At 49.1% G+C, this 23015-nt stretch overlaps 1 protein-coding gene across 1 annotated transcript; it reads right to left on the reverse strand.

Moving 5' to 3' along the window:
- Window positions 1–12332: 12332 nt before the first annotated feature.
- Window positions 12333–20597, reverse strand: Gpx7 (glutathione peroxidase 7). The gene is made up of 3 exons (XM_055628961.1): window positions 20152–20597; window positions 15038–15299; window positions 12333–12948 (listed from the first exon to the last, which is right to left on the reverse strand). The coding sequence occupies exons 1-3, from the start codon at window positions 20458–20460 to the stop codon at window positions 12785–12787; spliced, it is 735 nt and encodes a 244-aa protein (XP_055484936.1). The 5' UTR covers window positions 20461–20597; the 3' UTR covers window positions 12333–12784.
- Window positions 20598–23015: the final 2418 nt, after the last annotated feature.

The raw sequence follows: 23015 nt of genomic DNA on the forward strand, positions 1-23015 counted from the left end.
GTAGCTAAGGTAACTCCGTGTGAAGCGCGGCTGGTGTGAGGGAAGCCTGGTTACCAGCTCTGGCAGCCAGGCTCCATGTGGAGACAGGGACAGACAGACAGACAGACAGACAGACAGACAGACAGACAGACAGACGGACAGAGACAGAGAGACAGACAGAGACAAAGAGAGAGGGAGAGAGAGCAGCTTTTGGAGCGCAGGCAGCCACCGACCCCGCGCCTGTGTGCCCAGTGGGGGAGCCCTGCCGTCACGTGGCTGGAGACACAAAGGAAGGATGGGGCTGAGAGCCCTCCCCAGGGAGGCGCTTTCCCTTCGCTTCCAAAACGACGCTGGGACAGTGGGCGGGTGGCCGCGGTGACACCGCGGTCCGGATCCAGGCCCAGTTAGACCCCCCCTCCCCGCCCTCTCCTCGCTTTCCCGGGGTCTGCCGGTGGCACAATCTTTGGGTCGCACAAAGAGACTGACGCAAAGATGGACCCTCCGCTTCGCTTAAGGGGGGAAACCCCGTTTTTTCTGCTTTTCATTTCGAGGCAGGGCTTCTCCGTGTAGCCGCGGTCAGTGGGCTGGAGCTCGCCCGCAGACGGCAGAGGCTCTCCGGAGCGCGGATCTCTGAGCGCTGTGAGGAGCCGCCACGCCTGAGGTTTAACATTTAAACGCAGCCATCACGCCATCCTTCCAGAGCCAGTTCTGTGCACGTCGCTCACGCGGAGGGCCTTGCTCTGTCTAGGTGACCATTTTTGCTGAGATACAACTTTCCATTCTGTGTTCACATCATGGTCACATCATTTAGTTCTTGGACATTTAGGTTCCTTCTAATTTTGTCCTCTCTTCTCTTTCCTTCTTTCTTTCTTTCTTCCTTCCTTTCTTTCTTTCTTCCTTTCTCTCTCTCCCTCTCTCTTTCTTTCACTAATGCTTCTTTTAAAGCCCATTGTTGGACGTGGTGGCGCACAGGTTAACCCCAGCACTCAGTAGGCAGAGGCAGGCAGATCTCTGTGAGTTCCAGGACAGCCAGCATTACATAGTGAGACCCTATTAAATATATATATATATATATATATATATATATATATATATATATATATATATATATATATATTTATATTTATATTTATATTTATATATTTAAATCCAGAAGCTGTTTTCCAGAATGGCTGCTCAGTTTTGTCTTCATCGATAGTTCTGTGCCCTCACTAGCACTAGTATTTTTCATTTTATCTGTTCGTTTTCATTAATATTCTTTTTAAAAGCTTTGCTTACTTTCTCTTATGTGTCTGAGTGTCTGTGCATATGTCTGCACACTCGCTTGCTCCGTGCACTCAGAGCCAGAAGAGGGCACTGGATCCTCTGGAACTGGAGTTATAGAGAGCTGTGATCTACCACGTGGGTGCAAGGAACTGAACCCAGGTCCTCTGGAAGAGCAGCCAGTGCTCTTAACCACTGAGCCATCTCTTCCTAATATTTGCCTCTCTGAATCTTTTGAGTCTTTTTTTTTTTTTTTAATGTTTTTAAAAACAGGGTTTCTTTGTGTAGCCCTAGCTGTCCTGGACTCACTTTGTAGACCAGGCTGGCCTTCAACTCATAGCAATCCACCTGCCTCTGCCTCCCAGAGTGCTGGGATCACAGGCGTGCACCTCTGAGCCTGGCTTCTCTGAGTCTTAGTTATTGCATTTAACAGGGTACTCTCCAGTTCCATCCATTTGCAGAAAAATGCCACAATTTCATTCTTTACAACTGACTAAAACTCCAGTGTGGCCAGGTATGGAGACCTGACATTCATAGCTCCATTTTCAGGGAATCTGATGTCTTCAAGTAAAACACTCATACATACACATAAAAGAAAACAAATGTTAAAAATTATGTTAAAAAGAAAAAAATACAACTCAGGCCTGAACAGGAAGAAACCAGGTATGTATGTGTAACAATTCCCATCTCAGGTAGAGGAAGGAGAATCAGGAGGTCAAGGTCATCCTTGGCTTCCTAGAGAGCTGGAAACCATAAAAACCTGACTAAAAGTAAGCCAGCTCTGGTGGCACACACCTTCAATCCCAGCATTTAGGAGGCAGAGGCAGGCGGATCTCTGTGCTTTTAAGGTCAGTTTGGTCTACACAGCAAGTTCTAGGTCAACCTGGAACATAGTGAGACCCCGTCTCAACACAAACAAACAAACAAATAAAACAATAACAAAACCTCCACTGTGTATGTATTTTACATTTTTTTACCTGTTCTTTTTAAAATCACATTTATTTTGTTATTTTATGGGAGATAGGGCACATATGTGCCATGGCTTGCATGTGGTGGTCTCTCCTTCCTTCCACCTTGGTGGACCTGGTAATTGAGTTGAGGTCATTGTGTGATTTGCTGGTAGGTGCCCTTACTTGCCTCGCCGTCTCTCCAGCCTGTTCTGCTTTTGATGGACATCTACACAAGTTCTGTATCTTGGCAGTTAGGAAGAACATGTCAAGCCAGGCGCAGTGTCACACGCCTTCGATCCCAGCCCTCAGGGGGCGGAGGAATGTGGATCTCTTCATGTTCGAGGCCAGCCTGGTCTACAAAGTAAGATCCAGGACAGCCAGCCAGAGCTGTTACACAAGGAAACCCTGTCTCAAAAACAAAACAAAACAAAACAAAAAGTGTGACAGTATATATGGTTGTTCAAGTACGTCTGCAGTAGGCTGACTTCACAACTCTTTGCACACATATCTGGGAGTGGTCTAGCTGAGTCATATTCTGTTTTTAGTATTTTGGAAAAAAAAAAACAAAAAACCTCCATAGCAATTTCCATAGCGGCTGCTCTAGTTCACACTCCCACCAGAAGAGAATCAGGACTTCTCTTTCTTCACATCTTCAACGTTTGTTTTCCCTCGGCTTGAGTCTTCGTTTTTGGAGACAAGAGCCTTACTACATAGGCCTGACTGGCCCAGAATTTGCTATGAGGACCAAAGCTGCTTGAACATTGGGAGTTTCTCCTGCCTCTACCTCTTCTTGAGTTCTGGAATCACATGCGTGCACTACCTCACTTGGCTGAAAAGTGTTTAATTTCTGGTCATATCGTTTGTCAACTTGTTTTGAGACAGGGTCTCACTATGTGGCTGGCCTAGAACCGACTACGTAGAGTTCAAGCAGGGTCCAGTTACACCCATGCATTCACCAAGCTCCGCCCGGCCGTTCAGTGTCATCTTGAGCCACTAGCCAACTTTATAACAAGATTTGTTGATGAGCCTGGGCTTCCTTCCTTCCTTCCCTTTAAGTTTTTAAAATTATATGTGTATGTTTTGCATGTGTGTATGTCTGTGCACCGTTTTCATGTCTGGTGCCCACAGAAGCCGAAACAGGGAATTGAATCCCCTGGAAATGGAGTTACAGATGGTTGTGAGATGCAGTGTGGGCGCTGTGTTCAATCCTGGGTCTTCTGGAAGGGCAGAGCAGTTAAGAGTTAAGGACACCTAACTGCTGGGCGGTCTCCCTCGCCTCCAATCCGGGGTTTCCTCCTATGGGATGTGTGTCTGAGTCAGCTGGTCTGATCTTGGGAAGTAACCAGAGGCCAGAAGAGATTCTTGGCTCCTCTGGAGCTAGAGTTGTATTGTGTGCGTGAGGGGGAGACACACAAGCCATGGCTGTGCGTACAGCGGCTCGTGTTTCCACCGTGTGGCTTTCAGACCGAATTCAATCCGCCATGTTTGTTGGTGAGCACTTTTGCCTGCTGACCCGCCCACTGATCTTACTACCCTCGCCCACCCCCAAACAGTGTACTCTGACCACCTGCTGTGAGTCAGGTGTTCGCTGTGTTCAGAGTACTACCGAGACAAGACTCGGAGCAGGGGCCAAGGTGAGGCGAGAAGGAGAATTTCCTCTCGGGCAATGGAGAAGTTGGGAAAGAGCCCAGCAGGCAAACATCTGGGTCAAAGTCCAGGAGAACAGCTGTTTGGTGTGCTGGAAGAGCTCTCTAAACGCTCTAAAAGAGCGTTCACCTTGCGGTGGGAAAGATGGGTTGGAGGAGTGGTTGAGACCAAGGAGATGAGCTCCAAGGCTGGCGAATTCCCATGTTAGGCCCTCGGTCTTCATCCTCATCTGTGGCTTCTACCTCTTGTTAGGATACAGATTTGCTGCTGCTACAACCCCAGCAAAGAGTCTCAAGTGAAACCAGGAAGCAGCATGAAGAAAAGGCTGGGGAGGGTGTTAAGGTTTGGAATACAGCTGATGCTTGTCCCTGCCTCCTCAACATCTGTTCCCCCTTCTGAGTTAATGAAATGCTTGCTTTTTTCTTTTACGTGTTCTCTCGCTCCTTCTTCCTTCCTCCTTCCTTCGTTCTCAAGTATCCCTGGCTGAGGATGACCTTGAACTGCTGAGCCTCCTGTGTGTCCCTCCTAAGCACTGAGAACTGCAGGCAAGCATCATCAAGCCCTGTTTAAACCTCCAGTTTTCATCTGGAGGACCACACAGGATAAATATTTTATAGTCTAGTGAGCTGGGTGTGGCTAGGTGACAGAATTGTTTGTTTTTGTTTTTTGAGACAGGATTCTCTATGTAGCCCTGGCTGTCCCAGAACTCACTCTGTAGACCAGGCTGGCCTCGAGCTGACAGAGATCCACCTGCCTCTGCCTCCCAGCTTACAGGTGTGTGCCACAGTGCCCTGCTAGGTGACTGCATTTTAAATAAGACACAGCATAGGAAGAATATGCAGCCATCTCGGGCCCTGCAGATGATGGCAATATCCTGGGGAGGAGCCTGGGCACCTGATGAAGTCATAGCAGGGCAAAGTTCTGGGCTTTTACACAGGATGAAATAAAGGATCTCTTTCCTCTCAGAGCAGGCAAATCTGTGTTGTCTCGAAGCAGCAGAAATCATAGAGAAATGCAGAGGCTCATGGGGATATGGAGAGGAGAGGGGAATCCCGTTTGTCTACTCTTTTTGTTTGTTTTGTTATACCCTAGGCAGTATTTCTTAAAATGTGGCCTTTGGACCATATCCAACCACTGCAGCGGGACCCAGGGATGTGAGCGGAGGTGTGGCCTCCGCCAGCAACCCTCGTGGTTGGCCCTGCTGGAGGTTTCTTCTTCCACACCGTCTCCAGAATTACCTGTGTCCCCCAGATCCCCAAAGCAGCTTACTTCCGCCAGTGACGATCCCCTCTGCCCCAGTTTCCTTCCACCGGTTAGACTTAGGGCTCCTGTGGCAGGCAGGCTATCAGTTCTCTCCCAGATGACAAAGTCCTTCCTGAACTGGCCAGACCACCTTTCCAGACTCTTATTACTTGGCTGCAGGCAGCGCTGGCTCCATCAGGGCCAACATCTTTCTTCCTGGGGGCTTTTCCCCAGGCTGCTCCACCCACTTAGGATTCCCGAACCTTAATCTCCAATTCTTTTGAAAAGCAGAGCTCTCAGCTTTATTGTCATTTTTCAGGGAGGTGTCCTCTGAACCCCAGCATAGGTCAAGCGCCACTTACGTATGTACACATGGCTCCCTGCTCTTGATGCTTCTGCTGATTGTAATTATGACATTATCAGTGTAATCATTCGTCTTTCCTCCTATTCTCTAAGTCTTGTTTTGTTCACTGCTGTACCCTATGAACACAGTGACATTCAGGCAACCCCAAGAAATATTTGCCGATGAGCGAATGTTTCCTCAGACTATAACAGGCTGGAGAGTCCCCCAACTTTCCTCTCTTCCTCCAGTCACCATCCATCTGTCCAACTTGATAGCAAAATGATGGATAGCAATGAAAATGAGACACAGAGCACATTGGTATGGCGAGAAAAACAGCTGCAGTTGAAAGGGGAGCGCAGCAGAAGGCACAGGCCTGTGTCGTGTAACTGCAGCCATTAATAACACCTCTCTCAAAAACCTGCTAAGCCGAGTCCCCGCCGGTAACCTACAGTAGCACCCCATATCTGCAGGTGCATGTCCCACAACTTCAGTTATCTATGGCGAGATGTGGTCTGAAAATATTAATGACAAATTCCAGAAATAGATAATTCATAACTTTTTTTTTTTTTTTAATGGAACAGTCTCACTATGTAGTCCTGGCTGTCCTGGAACTTGCATTGTAGACCAGGTTCAAACTCACATAGATCACCTGCCTCTGCCTCCCTAGTACTAGGATTAAATGCCTGACTCTGATTCATAATTTTTAAATTGCTGTTGTGATCACATGATGAACTCTCAAGCCATCCTGGTTCATCCTCTCCCAAGCGTGAAACAAACTTTTGTCTAGTGCATCTATACTATATGTCCTATTTCTCCAGTGGTAGGAGAGAAAAAAAGAGAGGAGAGGAGAGAGGGAAGAGGAGAGTAGAGAAGGGAAGGGGAGGGGAGGGGAGGAGGGAGAGGAGAGAAAAAGAGCGGGAGAAAGAGAACACTTCTACTCTAGTATATTATGATGGTTTATTAGTAGCTAATGATATTAATCTCTTACTGCGCTTATATTAAGCTTCTTCTCAGGTGTTTATGTATAGAAAAACCAGTGTATATAAGGCTTGGTACAATCTACAATTTCAGGTATCCACTGTGGTCACTAACGTCAGGGGTGACAGGAACCTGGGGACACAGCTCCACACTGCCACTGGAAGCAGCCTGAGAAATTCCTCTAACCTTTTGAGGACCTTGGCTCAGGTGAAACGGGATCCTTGGCTTTGATCCAGAAAAGACTTGGAACTAGGCTGTATGAAGCCAAGTTTATTAAAGATATTCAGGTACAGTATGAGGGTTAAGAGAAAATGGTGCTTGGGAAAAGAACAAGGCCTACCCACACGGGCATGGCGTTCTCATGAGAGAGCTGCAGTGAGGTGCCCCAGCCTTAGCTGCATAACCATCTTCATGGCTCTCAAGTTACGTCCCAGAGGCCGCTAAGAAACCTCGTCCTGGGCACGGTGATGCACTACTCTAATCCCAGCACTTAGGAGGGAGCCTGTGTGAGTCTCAGGCCACACGGGTCTAAACACTGAGTTCCAGGCTAGCTGAGACTATGGAGTGAGACCTCGTCTCATGAAAATACAAGTTGTCCTCTTTGTGTATGTGTGTAGATGCGTGCCTGCACACACAGCACATGGGTGGGGGGTGAAGGACTGCTTGTGGGAGTCGTTTCTGGGACTGAACTTAGGTTAGCAGGCTGGGTGGCAGGCGCCTTTCTCCGCTTTGCCATCCCCCAGCCCTTTTCTTGTCAATAAGTAGAATTACAGGGTGGCTCTGAAGATGGCTTAGCGGATGGCGGGCTGATAAAATGAAGGCGGGAGCACGGGGGTTGCACAAGGAGGCTAGGGCATATCTCTTCACTGTAAAGAAAGTTTCTGGTGAGAGTCCCAGAAAATTGCAGGTTTCGAGCTGGGAAGGCATAAAGCCTTAGGCAAGTGTAATTGTGCTGGAGTTCTTGTTTTTCAGCCTCCTAGAGCGTTCAACCAAGGCTGGGGTGAGGGGGTTTGTTCGTTCTTCCTTCCTTTCTTTCTTCCCACGTCTCCACAACTGCCCCTGTGTTTCTGCTCTGCCTCATTGGGAGATACAAGGCTAACAGCCCCTGTGACTCTAAATAATGGCAAACAGCTACCGTGTTAGTAGTATGTCTAAAGCAAGTTTCTAAAATATTGATTAATAATCAAGACTTAGCATGCAGCTAAGCTGTCATGTAATTCAGCCTAATGAATAAGTATCTTAGATGATAAGCAGGTGTTAGGAGATAATTAAGTTGTTAGCAGATAATCGTAAATTGACTACTCAAGTGTTAACTGATAACCAAGAGATTAATTTAGAACCGGGATCTTGGCAGATAATGACTAACTAATGGCTAGGTGAGAGTTGATGAAGACTTCAACTGGCGTGTTCCCGAAAGGAGTTTTGTGTGTGTTAGAAGCAACTAGAGCAGGCAAAAGCTCGTGAAGTCTGTAGAAGTACATGTCTAACGGGAAGAATTAAGTCATCAGTAGGACTCTTTCTGTCTGTTTCTGTGTTTGTTTGGTTGGTTAGTTTTTTGAGACAGGGTTTCTTTGTGTAGCCCTGGCTGTGCTGGAACTCGCTTGATCTGTAGACCAGGCTGTCCTCAAACTCACAGAGACGTGCCTACCTCTGCCTCTGAGTGTTGGGATTAAAGGCAAGTGCCACCACCGCCTGCTGGACTCAAAACTTTTCAGTAACAAAATAAAATAAAATAAAATAAAATAAAATAAAATAAAATAAAATAAAATAAAATAAAATAAAACAAAACAAAATAAAATAAAATAAAACAAAATAAAATAAAAATTTTTTTTTCTAATCTTTGGTGTCTAGGTCTAGACATCGCCCAGCATGGAACTAGTGTTCAAATGTAACCACCATAGAAGTATGAAAGCTGTTCTGAAGAAATACACCACGTCTTTCCCTGTGCTCACACTACTGAAACAATGGATGCCAAGAAATTGGAAGTCCCAGTCTCAAGCTTGTAGAAAGATAAGATGGAGACCCTCAGCTAGAAGGGAGCTTGTCCCCCAGAAAGAAACCTCATATAGTTTGGACAACTGGTCAGACTACCTTGTAGGAGGGACCAGTGCCAGGCAATGACGGACTAGTGATGGGTGGAACCATGCCTTGACTACTGTTTAGTTATATTTACATCTTGGTTTCTATTGAAACCTAAACCTTGCATCAGGACCTTGAATATGAACTTTGCTCCTTTTCCTGTATGGCCATATTGAATAAATCTCATTTCTGTGCGTGTGTGTGTGTGTGTGTGTGTGTGTGTGTGTGTGTGTGTGTATTAGACAGGTTCAGCTACGTAGCCTTGGAACTCACATGGGTCATCCTCATGGGTCTGAGGCACTGGGGTCCTTGACATGGCTTTGCTCATGGCAACGATACATATTCATTCAGGACTTCGTTCCTTCCCCATGTGTGTGTCTGTTTGTAGGTCAGTCACGTAAGTGATGGCGCCCGTAGAGGCCGGAAGTGCCAGATTCCATGGAAATGGTGTGACAGGTAGTTGTGAGCTGCCTGGGGGATGCTGGGAACCGAACGAGGGTCCCTTGCAGAAGCAGCATGCTCTCTTTACTGCCAAACCATCTCTTCAGCCCCATTTTCTGTTTGTTTTGTGTTTAAGACAGGGCCTCAAACTCACTGTGTGGCAGCCCTGACTCCTGATCCTTCTGCCTTCTTTACCTTCAAAGTGTTGGGTTTATAGGCAGGTACCACCAGGCCGGGCCTAAAGCAACTTTTAAAAGCTCTGTTTCACTTCTATACTCTAAATTAAAAAGGGGGGGGTGGTTATTTATTATTTTCAAGTTATTATTGGGGGAATGGGTCTGCCAAGGATGTCAGTGTGCAACTCTGTAATGTTGACTCTCTCCCTCCACCTTTTCTGTGGGTCTGGGGATTGAACTCAGGTTGCCAGGCTTGCAGGGCAAGTACTTTTAGCCACTGAGCCATCTCTCCAGTCCCTTTCCTACACATTCACCTCAGGCTTGTGCTCCTAAGACCATGTTCCAATATGCACACAAATACACAAAGAAAAATGACTAAGAAGTATAATACACAAAAGATATATATGGCTTTATATATTAAAGGGAACATGCCTGTTTCTCATTGGCATATAATACACTGGGGTGGGAGAGAAAACAGACATAAATCATTAACCCACAAGGAAAAACTAAAGAAGATTAGTAGTGGTAATAGAAAAGAAGAAAAGAGGAAAAGGAGGAGGAGGAGGAAGACGACCCATCATGGGAAGATAACGTTGGTCCCAAGCCTGACGCCTCAAGTTCTATCCCAGGAACCCAAACGGGGCAAGGAGAAAATGGATTCCCGTAGGCTGTTCTCTAATCTCCACACACTGCTGCGGTGTGTGGGCTCCTCCCACCCCCAGTTCAATAAATAAATGTTAAAAAAAAAAAAAATCCTGTGCCCCAGGGTGCACCGAAAAGAGCATCTGGAGGCTTTGTAGGCCAGGTGGCGTCCAGGGCCTATAAGGAATCGGGTGTGTGTGTGTGTGTGTGTGTGTGTGTGTGTGTGTGTGTGTGTGCGCGCGCGCGCCAATGCATGTGAGAGGAGCTTGCAGCCTGGAGAGACCAAGGTGAGCCAGGATGCCAAGCACCAAACAGGAGCTCCGACTGCAGGAGACAGCGGAGTGTTTCTTTTACAAAAAGAGTGGGAAGCTCTAACCCCGGGGCCAATGTCCCCACCATGCAGGGGCTCCAGCTGTTGTCCACGGAGGCTCAGTGGCTGAGGACCGCTCTCCAGGACGCCCCACGCCCGGCACCGAATCCAGAAGCGCAAACCTTCATTGATGCAAACTGTCCCTGCTTCGAAAAAACAAAACAGCGCAAGCCACAAAATTCAAACCCTCGGAATGAACTTTGGCCCATCAGCATTCGATTGTGTCCAGGCGTGAGGCGGCTGAGGCAAGCAAGGTCGGCTCCATTCCTTTCGCTGGCCTGTCACCGCAGCCTGACAGCTTTTGATACCTCACACTCTAACACAGGCCCTCTCAAAAGACAGGAGAATCTGTACCATCTCTCTAACAGTCCAAACTTGGAGAGAGAAAAAATTAAAATGCTTGGTTTATCAAAACTACAGGCATTTTATGTGATCTTCAGGAAGTTAGCACGAGGGACCTGGAGGTGGAAGGTTTAAGTTCAAGGCCAGCTGGACCTATATAAGGAGCTCATATTTCTAAATGGAACAAAATGGGGCTAGGGAGTGGCTCAGTTGATAAAGTACATGGAGATTTGAGTTTGGTCCCCAGCACATACGTAAGAGGTCAGGCATGAATCCTGGAAAGCAGAGACAGGAGGGTCCCCGTGTTGCTGCCACCCGGTCTGGCTTAATCAACAAGCCTCAGGTTCCCCTGAGAGAGCTTATGTTCTCTGTGTGCTGCAATGTGGGTTAAACACTTCAAATTCCCCCTCCATCAGGGATAAGAGAAGTAAAGCCAAGCCCACTGCCCGCTCTCCACCCTTGACGGCTTCTGCCCCGGATGCAGGCGAAGACAGACTCATCCTTCCCTGGGGGGTCCGGCTACTAGGACCCTGCTCCAGTGAGTACATGGACAACACAAAATACTTTTTTTTTTTGTGGGGGTGGGGGAGGCTGGTTACGAGGGAAGGGGTTGGACCTGGGAAGACTGGGAGGTGAACGTGATCGGGTGTGTGATGTGAGATTCCCAAATAATAATAATAAAAACATTCTTCGAAGCCAGTGTGGTGACACAGGTCTTTAATCTCAGCACCTGGGAGGAAGATAGGGGAATCTCTGTGAGCTGGAGGCTTGGTCTACACAGCAAATTCTAGGATGGCCAGGGCTATAAAGAGAGATGCCTGGAATTCGAAGTGCAGTTTGACAAGGAAGTAAGGCCTGGTCCTTTCTGGGGAGACCCAGCTGGGATGGGAAGAGCCCCAGATATGCCCCACCCCCCTCCGTGAACATACCTAAGCCAGAGGAGCTGCCGTGTCTAGAACCTGTGGATTTATCTCTGCAAACTTATCTGGGCATTGTTTACTTTTCTCCTGGCTGTGATAATATATCTGGCTAATGTAACGTAAGGGAGAAAAAGATTTCTCTTGGCTCACAGTTTCAGGAAACAGCAGTCCATCATAGCTAGGAATGCACAGTGGCTCCTGGCCATGTGTGTGTGGTGGCTGGGGTCACAGTGCCGGGCAGCCTGTGTGGCAGCTGGGGTCATGCTACCACAACAGTCTAGAAGAAGGGCCCCGCAGTTCAGCCAGGATCCTGGTTGAAGTTCTGCTCCTAGGATCATGCATCTGCCGCAGATATAAAAGGTTCCATAACCCTCCCACCCTCAACGGGTGCCACCAGCTGGAAACCAGGTGTTCAGGTACGCAGCTGTCCCGCAGCTGGGGGACAGCTTACATTTCAGTTATAACATCTTTCACTTTTTTTTTTTTATCGTGGTGTATGACTGGAACTTTTGTTTCCTTTTGTTTTTTGAGACAGGGTTTCTCTGGGTAGCCCTGGCTGTCCTGGACTCACTTTGTAGACCAAACTCACAGAGATCCACCTGCCTCTGCCTCCTGAGTGCTAGAATTAAAGGCGTGTGCCACCACTGCCTGGCTGATCGGACGATTTTAATTGACCATTAATGCTTAGCTTGACTGAAAAATTAAATGGGCCTGGAGCCTTCAAAATCCCTACCAAATTCCTGGTAGTGTTTACTTCTATTTTATTATTTGTGCTTTTATTAGTGCTCTTGTTTTCTCTTTCTGTGCCTTTCTTTCTGCCTCACTGGGAATGGAATCCAGAGTTTTGGAAGTGTTTGAACTCTGAGCCCTCCTCCCACCCAACTCCAAGATCATGCATCTTTCGAAATTAGAAAATAACACACACAGGAACAGAGAACAAAAAAGACAAACACACTTGGCCTAGGTTTCCATTGGCTAGAAATTCATGTTGAGCTCAAGTTTTATTATCACAAGTAATGTTTTGTTTCTATTCAGAGGACCGTGCTGAGTGCTCCTCTTTGGCTTGCACTGCCCCGGGCATGTTCACAGGTATCAGACGCTAATCTTCACAGCCTCCCAGTGAGGTAAGGCTTGGCACCTTGTGCAGAGGCCTGGCCAGGTAGACTGCTTCAAATCCATCTACACGTTTTCTTCATAGCCTTGCCATGTTTCCTTTGGCTCGAGGCCTACTGGCTGGCGATTTGCTGTTAAGCACTGTCATTGGCCAGGAGTCCTGTTCTTTGCTCTTGGATTCAAATCATCCAGGTCTCAGCCTTCTTCCTCTACTCGAGTGAAGGGAAGAGAAGCATTGGCCCTCTGCCCATGAAGCACCACTTGAGTTTGCTGAGGGCTGGGAGTAGTGCGGAAGCCAGTCACAGGTCTTCCCGTTTCCGAAGGATGAGCCTCTTCACCTGCTCGGTAATGTGGGGCTTGATCTTCTCCATCGGCACGGTGGGATCCCATGTGCCCACCACCTTCCCATCTGGGTCCACGAGGTATTTCCAGAAGTTCCAGGTGGGCTCCTTCCCGGAAGAGTCTAAAGAAAGAGGGAGAAGATCAGGGCGCTGCCCGTACCCTCTCCTGGAACCTCGCTATTGGTATAATTCTGGCACCCGGGCTCCACCCAGACTGCTTAAATAGAGCCATGGAGAGCGAGAGCCAGCTATCAGCCCGTTTCAAAGGCTCTCCAGTGTATCCCAACATGGGACCCAGCGTGAGAGAGACTACCTTAGGAGTCTGGGATTGACCTGACACGGCAGTAATGAGCCCAGTCACCCCTGATCCCAGGCCACCTCGGTTTGCTGGACGGTGAGGATGGCCAGGGATGCCTTACCCTCCTTGCTGCTAACTCCCCAGTGCAGGTCTGCACCACGATGCCCTGCTTCCAAGGGTATCTATCTATCTATCTATCTATCTATCTATCTATCTATCTATCTATCTCTATCTATCTATCTATCTATCTATCTATCTATCTTGAGACAGGCTTCTCAGTCCTCCACTTGACTTGACCAGGCTAGCCTCGAATTCAGAGATTCGCTTGCCTTTGCCTCCAAAGTGCTTGGATTAAAGGTGTGTGCCACCAGCCCTGGCCCAGTGAGATGTTAATGGCATCTAAAGGTATGTCTGTGTGCTGACATAGTCAAAAGCACTGTCAGGGAGCGGGGCATTCAGATGCTAGGCCCCCCTGAGGAGGGCTCAGGTTTGTGCAATTATAGATTCCTGCCAGGTGCTTCTAAAGCAAGGCCAGACTGATCTACAACCGCAGGAACTGGGAGAACTAAGAGAACACACAGGAGGGGGAAATTATGACTTAACAATAACACAGAGCTAGCGAGACTCCAAAGTTCACAAGGTCTGCCACTGAGGAATTAAGGCGTCTTTCTTTCTTTCTTTTTTAATGTGTACAGGTGTTTTGCTAGCATGCCTGTCTGCACACTATGTGTGTACAGAGCCTAAGGAGGCCAGACAAGGGCACTGGCTCGCCTGGGGCTGGAGTTGCAGGTGCTTGTGAGCTGTCATTTGATTGGGGATCAAACCTGGCTTTGACTCAGGATGAGCAGCCAATGCTCTTAAATGCTGAGCCATCTCTCTAAGAGACTCCCACTTTTTCTCTTTTTCATTTCTTATTTTTTCTTCAGGATAGAATCCCACTTTTTAACGAGCAGGCTCAGACTGTCAAATGTTTGCCCGCTAGTGAACCAAGCCTGTTACATTTATAGATAGCCAGTCCCAAGAAGAGATAGCCTTCGGGGCGGTGGTGACACATGCCTGTAATCCCAGCACTCGGGAGGCAGAGGTGGATCTCTGTGAGTTCCAGGTCAGCCTGATCTACAGACTGAGTTTCCAGGACAGCCAGGACTACTGGGAGAAACCCTGTCTCAAGAAACCAGAGAGAGAGAGAGAGAGAGAGAGAGAGAGAGAGAGAGAGAGAACCAACACTGGGAAGTTCCTCCTTAAAAAAGTGAGCTACCTGCCCAACCTTCCAGACACCACTGTACGGATGTCCCACCTGATAAGAGCAAAGCAATCGGAGCACAGTGACCCCGCAACCCTGCCGGGCTGCCCACAGAGCCCCACCCCTCACACACATACAGGCACCCCTCAGATCATTGCCGAGCAGGTCCTCTACTGTCCTGTCTGTTGCAGCTAGACCACAGGACCTCTAACAAACTATCGCCTTCTTCTGCCCTTGGTGAATTCATCCACGCCCACACATCCTCCTGCCCCTGCTTTTCCAGGAACAGCAGTTAGGCTGATCTTTTGAAGACAAGGCTTCCATCTTAGTGCACAGACTTTGACTCAGATCAAGAGACTTCCAGTGATCTTGGGCAGCCTTCCCAGGCATGTGGAGTCTCATGGTTGTGCCTTGGTTCTCTATCCTAAGCCTGTAAGTAAGAGCGTGATGGCCTGTGTCCTCCCAGAAGTCCCTGAGAGTGAAGATGAGCTCTCAGGGAAATGCTGGGTGAGACAGCAGGGGTGAGGACACGGGGGTGGGATTGCTCCTCTGCGTATGCCTGCCCCCACTGTCTTCCAAGGGTCAGGAAGAGAAAGGTGACCCATGCTGCTCAGGGAGCCACATCCACAGTCAGGGAGGGTGGGGGAGGGGCTTAGGGGGCAGGACTCACGGGTGAGGTATTTGAAGGCAGGGTGGGCACCGGTGCCAGTTACGGCGATCTTGCTAAACATGGGGAAAGAGACACTGTAGGTGCGGCGGGCAAAGGTCTCGATCTCCCTGTTGGTGTCTGGTTCTTGCTGGCCAAACTGGTTGCAAGGGAAGGCAAGCACGTTGAAATGGTGGGGGCCCAGGTCTCGCTGAAGCTGCTGCAAGGCTTTGTAGTTCTGGTCTGTGAAGCCACATTCGCTAGCTACGTTCACCACCAGGGAAACCTAGTGGCAAAACCAAACAGAAGAAAGCTCAGAGCCAGGTGCGGCCCAGCGAAGAGGCATGCACTTGTGTGCGCTCTGATCCGGCCACATAAGTGATTCCTTCACACGGGCAAGAATGCATGCTCTCACACGTAAGCGCAAGGGACTAGGGGCCACACATGCGCTGTGAAGCAAACCTACGTTAGCTAGGAGAACACGTATCCAAATACAGATATCACATTGCACATATCAGTAGGTCATGCTGGGGCGGGGAAAGGCACACTTGGGTTCAATTTGGGTTGGTCAGCTGGACACTTCTGGAAATTCAAGGTGGCCTCCTTCCCAGAAGTCTCTGAAGAAAAGGGAAGCAGAGCAGTATGACTCCTGAACCCTTCCCTGGAAGGTGTCGCCAGCACATGGAGACACAGACAGAATGAGCCCAGGACATCCCTTCTTATCTCCTCTCTTCTAGCAAACAAATACTTAGTTTGATCGCTGAGCCCTAATATTATCAAAGGCTTTACGCAATAAACACAAAGCTGGCTGATGGAACTGAGTTATAATGTAATTAGAATTTTGGCACCAATGCCACGTTTCCGGCTTCTAGCTATTACTAAAAGATTAGTATTACTAAAAGATTAAAACCCTTTGTCTGGTGCCGTAGCCCCATCCCCATGGCTGCTTTTGAGAAAAGTTGGGATAATATCACCTGGCTATACAAAAAAGACAATCTCCCAGGGTCAGTCTAGAACACTGGACACAAATTGCTCAAGCTAGTCTCAAATTCAGCACAACTAAAATTATGGACCTTCATCGTGAGGAGCTGACCTGTTTATCGTAGAATATTTGGCATCCTTCCAGCCTGTACTCACTAGATGCCTAGGCTTGACCACCAAAAATGTTTCTTCATGGGGCCTGTGGTACACCTGTAATCCCAGCCCTAAGGAGGCTGAGGCGGCGGAATTTCAGATTGGAGGCCAGCCTAGACCACACAGTAAGACTGTCTGTCTCTTAAAATAAAAGAAAGAAAAATGTTGAATGCCTTTAACCCCTGCCCTTGAAAGGCAGAGACAGAGGCAAGTGGATTTCTATAAGTTCAAGACCAGCCTGGTCTACATAGCAAGTTCCAGGCCAGCCACTGCACAGTGAGACACTGTGTCTACTCTCAAGCATGACGATCTGAGTTCAATCTCAGGGACCCACAAAGTACAAGGAAAGAAATAACTCTCCCAAGTTGTCCTCTGGCCTTCACCTGGACACCATGACAGGCATGGACACACATACACACACACACACACACACCACAATGTAATAACAAAAATCCCCCTCTCCCCCAGACAGGGTTTAGCCTTGGCTACCCTGGAACTCACTCCATAGACCAGGCTGGCCTTGACCTAAGAGCCACCTGCCTCTGCCTCCCTAGTGCATTCACGAAACCAAATAGCTTATTCCCATATGTACACACACATGCTTGGAAACAGCCTCAGATGTGTATACAGAAGCAAGCAAATAAAACCACATAATCTCTATGTATCTGTCTCTGTCTCTCTGTCTCATACATTCAGTCCTGTCTCATACATACATTCAGGTAGATATACATGCCCACTCGGGAAGGAAGTACATTCCCGAGTGATCACTTCTATACTCACGTTCAACCAAGGGCTAAAGGACTGCCATCCAGTTCTCCTTACAGCTGTCATGCGGTATCAGGCATGTACTAGGGAGGCAGCAAATATCTGTTGGTGAACTAATGAAGGTATGGCCCAAGCGGCAGGCTGAGCTTAGGTTAACCAGCTTCCCTGGACTGACCGTTCCCCGGTTTCTCTCTGAGCTCAGCAGTTAAGGGCAGACAGTCTAGCGGTGCAGGGCTGAGGTTTCAGTTCTAACTCTACCTCTTCAAAACAAAACAAAATGGCTTCCAGTCCCAGACGCTGTGGGCGCTGCAGGTTACCGTGCAGACATGGCCAAGGCCAAGAACCACACCCCACACAACCAGTCTCACAAATGGCACAGAAATGGCATCAGGAAATCCCAGTCACAAAGCTATGACTCTCTTAAGGGGTTGACCTCAACTAAGTTCCTGAGGAACATGTGCTTTGCCGAGAAGCACAAGAAAGGCCTGAAGAAGATGCAGGTGAACAATGCAAAGGCAATGAGTGCACGAGCAGAGGCCACCAAGGCCTTGTGAAGCCTGCGGCCGTTAAGCCCAAGATGCCAAAGGGCCCCTGCTGCTAACTCAGCTGTCCAGCTCTCATCGCTCACCCCAAGCTTGGGAAGCAGATTTGAAACTACACGGCCAAGGGATGTAGGCCCTTCTTACCAAAGCCCAAGGTTCAAATCAAGGCAGAGGCCTGCAGCTCCAGCTAAGGCCCGGGCTTCAGCCCCACCTCAGGCTCCCAAAGGTGCCCAGGCCCCTGTGAAGGCCCTGTAGGAAAGGCTTCTGCCAATGTGAAGACAGACTGGTGCGACACACCCACCTACACACTATTTACAGATGACCAGTGTCCTAGGCTGTTTTTACAAATGAACCTGAGACAAGATCTGTTTGTTTGTTTGTTTGTTTGTTTGTTTTTTAAATGGTGTAGGGCAATCCTACAACACTGTGGTGTGTATGTATAAAGATTAGAGGGCAACTTGCAAATAAGTAGTTCTCTCCCTCCATGGGAATGGAACTCAGGTCCTCAGGCTTGGCATACCCATTGAGCAGTCTTACTGGCTCTCCAACTCTACCTTTACTTATTTTAATTCTTTTGAGACAAGATCGCATTACCAGCTGGTCCTGGTGGAACATGCATGTGATCCCATCACTTAGGGAGGCAGAGGCAGGTGGATCTCGGTGAGTTCCAGGCCAGCCTGGTCTACAGAACACATCCAAGACACCCAAGGCTACACAGAGAGACCCTGTCTCGAGAACAACAACAAAAGATCTTATTACCAAACATAGCCTAGGACTTGCTATGTTAAGCAGGCTGGCTTCAAACTCACAAATATCTGCTTGCTTCTGCTGCCCAAGTGCTGAGATTAACTGTGCCAGGCTAATTCGATACTCTATACCTTTTAGTAGCTGAAAATTTTTGTCTTTTTTTTTTTTTTTTTTTCTGAGACAGGGTTTATCTGTTTAACCCTAGCTGTCCTGGAACTCACCCTGTAGACCAGGCTAGCATTGAACTCAGAGGGATCTGCCTGCCTCTGCCTCCCCCCATCAAAGGCATCCACCACCAGAGCTGGCCTTTTTTTTTTTTTTTTTTTTTAAAGCTTTTATTGCTATTGGGATGGATTGGTTCACTTTCCAGTGCCTTGTTTATTGTCTTTCCTCTTCATAAGCTTGATTGAAACATAAACTTGTTTCGTTCACCGCTATTTATCTTCAGGGCTTGGGTTTCTAGCTAGTATACAGTTGGTGATGAAAAAGAAACAGTGAATTAATGGCTGTCAGATAGTCTCAGGTGATGAATCTGGGGTCTGTGTCCAGCTGTGGTAGAGGGAAGGGCAGGTCTGACTAGGAACGGAACAGCCCTTTGTCGGGAGTCTTGGATGAGGTCACTGATGTCATCCATAATACATACAGAGCACCTAAAGTTTACTCAGTGTTTCCGAACTCCCCTCCCATTTGAAACTCACGGCACATGGTCAGGGCAAGGCCTCCCAGCAAAATCAAGAACCTGGGGCTGCTGAGAACAGTTTTCTCCCCGAAGACGGCCTTGCTCCCAAGAAAAGCATACTGAGAGCCTGTACTCTCTGGTGACCCGCCCACATCTGGACGGTGGGTTCACGTGTCCATTAGTGTTCAATGCCACACACCTTCACACCAGGATCTCCAACTCCAAGTGGCAGAAGGCTCTTTGAAGGGTTGTTTAAAAGGAGATAGGGTCTCACTATATACCCCTGACCGTCTGGAAGACCCTATGTAGACACTAAGCTGGCCTTGAACTCACAGAGGCCAGCTTGTCTCTTCCTCTGGAGTGCTAGAACTAAAGCTGTGTGCCACCTCGCTCCTATCTTGAGAGGAGTCTTCATCATACTGTAGCACCTGGGTCTCTGAAAGTCCCCCTGGCTGCCTCAGCCTCCTCTAACACCATTCCGTCTAAGGGTTTGTAGCCTTCAAGTACCACTGCTGAAACCCCTGGTCCTCCCTGATCCTTCTTGCTGTTTTGCTTCTGTGTCTAGACTTGGCCAGTCTCTGTGTCTGGAGTGATCTGTTTTGCTCACGCCTTTTTTTTGTTTTGTTTTGAGAAAACGCAATCCTGACATACTTCCTTACTGTGATCCGGTCTAGTAAGGAGGGCCCATCGGCTAGCAACTCTCTCCCAACTGTCCTCTGAGGGGTGGGCCTTAGGAGGACCAAGAACGGGAAGGGCGGAAGGGCGAAGAATGGGGTTCTCTTACAACTTCCCTGCTTTCTTCTGTTGTGTGGTCCTGTGCCCAAGTCTTTGCTCTCAGGGGCCTTAGTGTGCATTCTAGGAACCATGAAAGGGTCCATTTTAGATGGTGACTCCCTCCACCACACATTTATCTCTCCGCATTCTCACTGGACCCAGTACAGGCGCGGAAGCCGGCGTGGAGGGACGAAGGCCGCACAGACTAGGTTTTCTTTTCCACTTGGGAGAGGCAAAGCGGCGGGTTGGGGAGGGCATTCACCTTCGGGGCGGGGTCGTGAGCCTGGGAGAGCTCGGTGAGCTCCGGTGGCTCCCAGCCGCGTGCCACGTAGCCGCGGGCCTCAGTGGGCAGGGGCCTGGGGGCGCCGGATGGATGGATCGCACGGCTGGGATGGCCGGGGAGAGGTGGGGGGAGGGGAAGAGCACCCCCCCCCCCAAAGCCCCAGCCCCGCAAGCCGAGCCCCGCCCCGCCAGGCCCGCGGGGGCCCGCCACTCACCGAGCCGCGGTACTTCTCCAGCGACACCAGCTTGCCCCGGATGTTGACCACCTTGAAGTCGTAAAAGTCCTGCTCGGATCGCGCGCAGGCCGCGGCCCACAGGAGCAGCCACGCCGCCGCCGCCGCAGCCGAAACCATGGCTTGCTTCGGAGGTGGCGACTTGGCGAGGGCAAAGACGAGGCGGACGGGACCCCGGCGTGGGGGGTGTGGGGGGCGGGAGGAGGCGGCCCGCTGGGCAGGACGCGCCCCCTTCGCAGTGGCCTCTGCAGGCTCAGAGTCCTGGCTCGGGACCTCGGTTTCCCTAGCCATTCTGCGGTGGGCAGCTTCAGATCCCAGGATCCCGTTTTTCTTGGGTCCAAGGGAGAGCGGTCAGAGAAGGCGAGGAAGGCCCGAGTGTGCTGCTTTTTGGACTCGTGCACTGCAGGAAGACTGCCTTGGGCCATCTTGGCTCACCTAGCAGAGACTGAGATAGCAGATCTATTGTTACCCTGCGGTCTAGTCAACCACTGGATTGGTGTCTCCTGGCAGGAGGTACAGCAGGAGCCAAGAAGGCCCACACCAGGGACAGCTGACAGCTAAAGGCTTTCTGTGGACACTAACACAGCTGGCAGTGGGAATTTCAAGTCTTTAGCGACAGGACATCTAGAGGGCACACTACAGTGTTTCCGGGGCTCAGGAAACCTCTGTGACACCCACAAAGGGCTGAGCGTCTGGTGGTGACTTAGGTTGAGTTAACACATATTCTGAGTACCCGTTCTATTCCAAGTTCAGCTCTAGGAGGCTCCCTCCCCCTTTTCCCTTCCTTTCCCCTCTCTTCCCCCTCCCCCCCTCAGGGTTTCTCTGTGTAGCCTTGGCTGTCCTGGACTCACTCTATAGACCAAGCTGGGCTAGAACTCACAGAGATCTTCCTGCCTTTGCCTCCCCGAGTGCTGGGATTACAGGCGTGCACCTCTGTGCCCAGCTTCTCGGCGCCTCTTGTGAAAGTGATGAACAAAACGAGTGGTTACTCTAAAAGCACTGTTATGGCAAGTGCCCTCTAACAAAGCTGGATGTGGGGTGGGAGAAAGGAAAGGAGATTTGACCTGAACTCTGACAAATGAGTAGAAATTACCCAGGTAGGAGTGGAAAGCTTGCAGAAAGGGAGAGTGAAACCTGATACACTGGGCCACAAAGGCTTGGCTGGTTTGGCTGGGCTGGAAAGATCAGGAGTGGTGTGGGAGGCAGGGGTGAGGTCACACAGCCTGGCCAGGCCACAGTAAAGTTTACAGGATTGCTGGGCATGGTAGCCTTTACTCCTGGCGTTTGGGGGACAGAGGCAGGCAAATCTCTGAGTTAGTGCTCAGCCTGCTCTATCCAGTTCCAGGCCAGCTGTGACTCCATGGCTAGACATGGCCTTAAAAAATGTTTGTAAGCCTTAAGCCACCAAACTCAGAGCACCGCCAAGGAAGGCCTGTGTAGACCTGGTGACTTCTGCTCCGCGTCCTTCTGGAACCTGAAAGGACATGCTGGTGGTTTTAGTGAACAGGATGTAATTTGTCACTTTATTTTCAGCCCGCTACATATTTCTGTTTTTAAAAGAGCACAGTTATTTGCTGTGGCACATCTAACAACTGGGACGCTGGGAGACAGAGACAAATCACACCGGATTTCAGCAGGGCACTTGAAAGGGCTGGGGCCTCCCGCTAGATCCCTAGTCCTCCTCTTTTTCCCACAATAAGCTCAATGGCATTATTCATGAATATTTAAGATGCTCACTACATTTGTCCATCAGACTGTGGAAACATAATCTTAATAAAATATGACAGAAAACTTATCCTCATTTCTGCAATTAGTCACATGGCCTTAGCTGGTATTTATAACCTCCCTCCACTGTCTTTCTCCACTAGCCATTCATTCACCCTCAGCTAGCACTTCTGTGGGTCTTGACTTTCTTCCTGGATGAGTTAGCCATACTTTCATTCCTGAAAGGTCTGTGCCCTTTGCCATCCTGCCTGGATTAAGTTGTTGAAGTTTCCCGTTAATCACAGGGCACAAGAGCACCAAGACACGCCCTAAAGGACTCCTGCACTCCAGACATAATCCTTCTGTCCTCCATTGTGGAAGAACAATCCCAGTTCCCCTTGGTAATTTGGATCTATCACCTCTCCTGACAACTGTTATTCCTTTCTTAGCCTGTTGGTTTAAGGGCATCAGAAGCCCCAAATGGCCAGGGGGATGTCTGAGCATACAGTTCAGTGGTAAGTTCTCTCTAGCCAGGAGTACTCCTCACTCTGGAACCAAAATTTCTAGGCCAGCAGAACAGGACACTGAAACAGAAAGCAAAATTCTGTTTCTGTGGGTCACTAGAGGTGATAGTGAGCCCTTGATTCCTAGACCTGTGGATCAGCTATGGGAGAAACCATAGTATGTGCTGGATGATGACTCAAAGCATATACTGCCTTCTGGAGAACCCTGCCTCAGCCCCCCAGGCTGCTGCCTTCTAACTGGCACTTAACTTTGTCTTCAAAAGGTCATTCCATCTCTCTAACAGTCCAGCTGCTTTGGGATGGTGGAGAACACGGTAATCCAGTGGATTCCATGATCATGGGTCCACTGTCACATCTCTCTGCCTGTGAAGTGAGTTCCTTGGTCAAAAAACAACGCTGTGTGGACTACCATGATGGTGGATAAGTCCATGGATGGTGGTTTTGGTAGAAGCACTATGTGTAGGAAAGGCGAATTCATAACCAGAATAAGGATCTACTCCAATAAGGACAAAGCGTCGTCCTTTCCATGGAGGAAATGTCTCAATGTAGTCAGTCTGCCACCAGGTCGAATGGTAACTTGGTGGCCCATTGTCACTGGCTGGTCACCCTGGGGAATGG

Source organism: Psammomys obesus, unplaced genomic scaffold (genome assembly GCF_907164565.1).
Source record: "Psammomys obesus unplaced genomic scaffold, mPsaObe1.curated_primary_1811, whole genome shotgun sequence".
In the NCBI taxonomy this organism is placed as follows: domain Eukaryota; kingdom Metazoa; phylum Chordata; class Mammalia; order Rodentia; family Muridae; genus Psammomys; species Psammomys obesus.